General features: G+C 65.0%; 1 protein-coding gene across 1 annotated transcript in view; it reads right to left on the reverse strand.

Moving 5' to 3' along the window:
- The window catches only part of CHLNCDRAFT_137716 (hypothetical protein), a gene marked incomplete at both ends in the record, with an annotated part of 5,797 nt that continues 2,382 nt past the window's right edge, over nt 1-3,415 (reverse strand). The window contains 8 exons of the mRNA XM_005851364.1: nt 1-36; nt 136-197; nt 348-452; nt 661-797; nt 951-1,003; nt 1,247-1,789; nt 1,974-2,255; nt 3,163-3,366. Of these exons, the coding sequence (XP_005851426.1) occupies nt 1-36; nt 136-197; nt 348-452; nt 661-797; nt 951-1,003; nt 1,247-1,789; nt 1,974-2,255; nt 3,163-3,366 (1,422 nt within the window). The remainder of the gene's footprint in view (nt 37-135; nt 198-347; nt 453-660; nt 798-950; nt 1,004-1,246; nt 1,790-1,973; nt 2,256-3,162; nt 3,367-3,415) is intronic.

Raw genomic sequence — 3,415 nt, forward strand, 5'->3', positions numbered from 1 at the left:
CTAATGCACGCACTGTCCACCCCACTCCTTGTCCATCTGCAACCAGGGCGCGTAGCAGAGGAGAGTCGATGTCAGAGCAGGCGTGCTGGCCTTCGAGCTGCTCTGCCCTACATGCATGTCCAGCCCTCCACCCACCTTTGCGTAGAAGCAGCGCGGGTGCCTCAGGCGCTCCTCCAGCATGCCCGCTGCTTTGTGCACTGCGGTGGGGAAGGCAACCCAGTCGATGATGGCGCCCAGCCCACATTGCTGCATTGGAGGGTGGAGCACCGTCCGGCCGCGGCTGCTCCAGGCTCCCGATTGCCCCGGGACCGCGCCACGAGAGCAACACAGCTCCCCCTGCCGCATACCTGGGTGCGCGGTGTCCTCGTTATACTGCCGGGCATTGCTCACAATCAGCTCCATATCTGCCCTGAACTCCGCTGGTTTGCGGTACTGCCCGCGCTCAGCCTTGCCTGCAAAACGAGCGGCGGATGGCAGCAACCCGCTTGCTGCCAGCGGCTGGCAGCAGCAAGCGAGGCTGCATGCACCACAAGGCACCAGGCTGGCATAGTGCCTGCAGCTGCCAGCAGTGCTGGAAAGCTGCCAATTGCAAGGAAGACATGTGCACAAGCGTGGCTGCCCGACACGCCGCCGTCGCGCTGCAGCTGCACCGCTGCCCACCCTTCATCGTCCCGAAATCCATGGGGTGCTTGATCACTGCGTGGTAGCCAGGCGCCTCTGCCTCTGTCACAGGCATGCGGAAGCAGTAGAAGTCGGAGTGGAGGCCGCCTGGTGGGCCCACAAAGTCCACAATGCTCCTGCAGCAAGGGCGCACACAAGGGCGGCAGCTGGAGCGAGCCGGCACGAGCGACAGGGCGCACGGCTGGGCTCCAGTGACAGCGGTGCAGGCACAGGGCACGGGAGCCATGGCAGCTGGTAGTGCGCCGGTGTCAGGGCCGTGCCGTTCTCACATGTTCAGCCATGCGCGTTTGTCCTCTGCCGCCCCTGCAAACTCGGGGCCTGCCTGCAGACAGACAGGGTGTGAGCAGGGTGGGAAGGTACCAGCAGGTTGCGACGTGCGGCCTGCTGCCCAGCACCGCAGGTTGGTGGCCCCAGCTCACAAGGATGTGCGCAGCGCCTGTGGTGCTCATGCTCCCCTGGGTTGCGGGTGGGGCTCTGGACGCCTGCAGGCAGCATGCTGAGCGATTTCGAGGCAGTGGTGCACTGCTGGGCACGGAGAGGTTGGCACAGCCACAGGCCTGCTCACCAAGAACGCTGCCAGGTTGCGTGTGGTCAGGCTCTGCTCGGGCACCCGCACCGGCGCTGCTGCTGCTGCATCTATGGAGCATGGGGCTGCTGCTGGCAGCGGAGGAGCAGGCATTGGAGCGGCCTCCATGTCTTCGTCTGTGAGATCCACCAGTTCCACAGCATTCTCCCGCACAGCATTGTTCGGCAGCAGGTTGCCACCGGCATTGCTGGCAAAGGAAGCCGCCGGCTGAGGCGTCGCCAGCAGCGCCTGCGCCACTTGCTGCTGCTGGGGCCGAGGCGGAGATCGCGGAGGCGGCCGTGCCTGCTGCTTCTGCTGCTGCTGCTGCTGCTGCTGCTGCTGCAGGTCTGTCGTGCGAAGCTGTCGCGTCGGGTCTGCCATGTCTTCTGCCTCTGGCCTGGCGGCTGGAGACGACGCCGAGTTGGTGGCACCACGCTGCCGCAGTTGTTCCGCCCGTGCTTCAGCGCACTCCGCCCGGCCCTCTGCCCGGCGCGCCGCCTCCAGCTGCTGCTGCTGCTGCAACGAGTGGTCGTTCTTGTGCTGCTGGAGCATCACCCGGTGATGGGCCATCACCTGTTGCAACCTGGCATTCCCCCGCCGCAGGCTGGCATTGTCTGCTAGCAGCTGTTCCGCCTCCGCTTCAGCGCACTCAGCCCAGTCCTCTGCCTGGCGCGCCGCCTCCAGCTGCAGCTGCGTCTGCGCCTTGAACTGCGCCTGATCAGCGGACCTGTATCTTCAGCTGTGCTGCCAGCTGGTCCGATTCAGACTTCTCCTCCTGAAGCTCCCGGCTGTACCGCGCTGCCGTCTGCTCCGCGTGGGCGGCCCGCTGCAGCGCCAGCTCCAGCGCCCTCTGCTGCGCTTGCAGCAGCTGCTGGTCGGCGCTCTGCGCCTGCAGGTCCGCCTGAAACGCCGCCTCGCGAGCCTGCCGCCGCTGCGTCTCCATGCCCTCCCGCTCTGACGCCTGCCAGGCCACCTCCTTCAGCCATTGTTCAAGCTTGGCCTGGTCATCCTGCAGGACTAGGCAGGCAGCGCAATTGATCAGGACTCTGGAGCTTTTTTGCAACGGTGAAGGGCAGGGTCGGCGGGCGGGCGGGCGGGCGGGCGGCCACCTGCCCCAGGCCATGTGGCTGCCGTTTACTGGCCACAATTTACATGTGCACGTGCCACTGCTGCTTCTGAACGCGCCTGGTCCATGGGTGCTTTGCGGTCTGAGTCCCAGGGACTCGCGAGCGTGAACTGGGCCCAGCCGGCAGGATCACTCAGAACCACGGCGCTTTTGTCTCTCTGAGTCAGCAACACCGCCGGAAGCTCGCCACCGGGCGTAGCGGCAGAGGTGGTTCGCACAGAGTGGTGATGGGAGGTCCGACGACGTCTAGAATGAACCAACCAGCCGTGTCAGAGGAGCAGAGGAGCAGAATGCAAGTTAGAAGCACCACAGAGTGAGCAGTAGTGGCGCATGTGTTGCCCCCTGATGTGGCACCCTCCCGATTGGGCAACCCCCGCCCCCGCTCGCTCCTGGCAGCCCGCGCGGCGCTCCCCTCCCATACGTGAACTGACCCCATAGAGCCATGTTTGAGGGTTGAGCGGGGCGGAGCGGGGCTGCTTGCACACGTGATGGCATGCACGCTTCAACGCTCCCGCTGTCATCTCACCTCTCTAGCGTCAGAAATACAACTCTTACAAGCCAACCAACACGAACAGAGAGACCGAACAACAGAAATGAACAGGAAATATGAAGCCGCCACAGGCGGCAGCACCTTTCAGCGGAGACGGCAAAGCGTACAAGGCACACTTCTTCAATGGTTCTTGCAATTGCCACCCTTACCGGTTATACAGCCACAGTGCCGCCCACACCGCGCACCATTCTTCTTGCAGCTGCAGTTCCGGGTGCAGGCGCCGCGGCAGCCGCAGCGCACGGCTGCCTTGCCGCCGCCGGGCTGCGCCGCCATCGCCACATTGAGAGACACCACAGGCACTCCTCGCTGCGCCGTGCCGCTGAAGGTCAGCTCGCTGGCCAGGCTGGGTGGCGCCTTAGATAGCCTGCTGGCCTGATGCATACCCTCCACCACTCCAGCTCCGCTCCGCAGCCGGTACATGGTCACGCCAAAGGGCCGCTTGATCTCCACCACGCGGCACACGATGCGGTTGCGGCCCAGCTGCTTGCCCACT

Source organism: Chlorella variabilis (genome assembly GCF_000147415.1).
Source record: "Chlorella variabilis unplaced genomic scaffold CHLNCscaffold_2, whole genome shotgun sequence".
Lineage (NCBI taxonomy): Eukaryota > Viridiplantae > Chlorophyta > Trebouxiophyceae > Chlorellales > Chlorellaceae > Chlorella > Chlorella variabilis.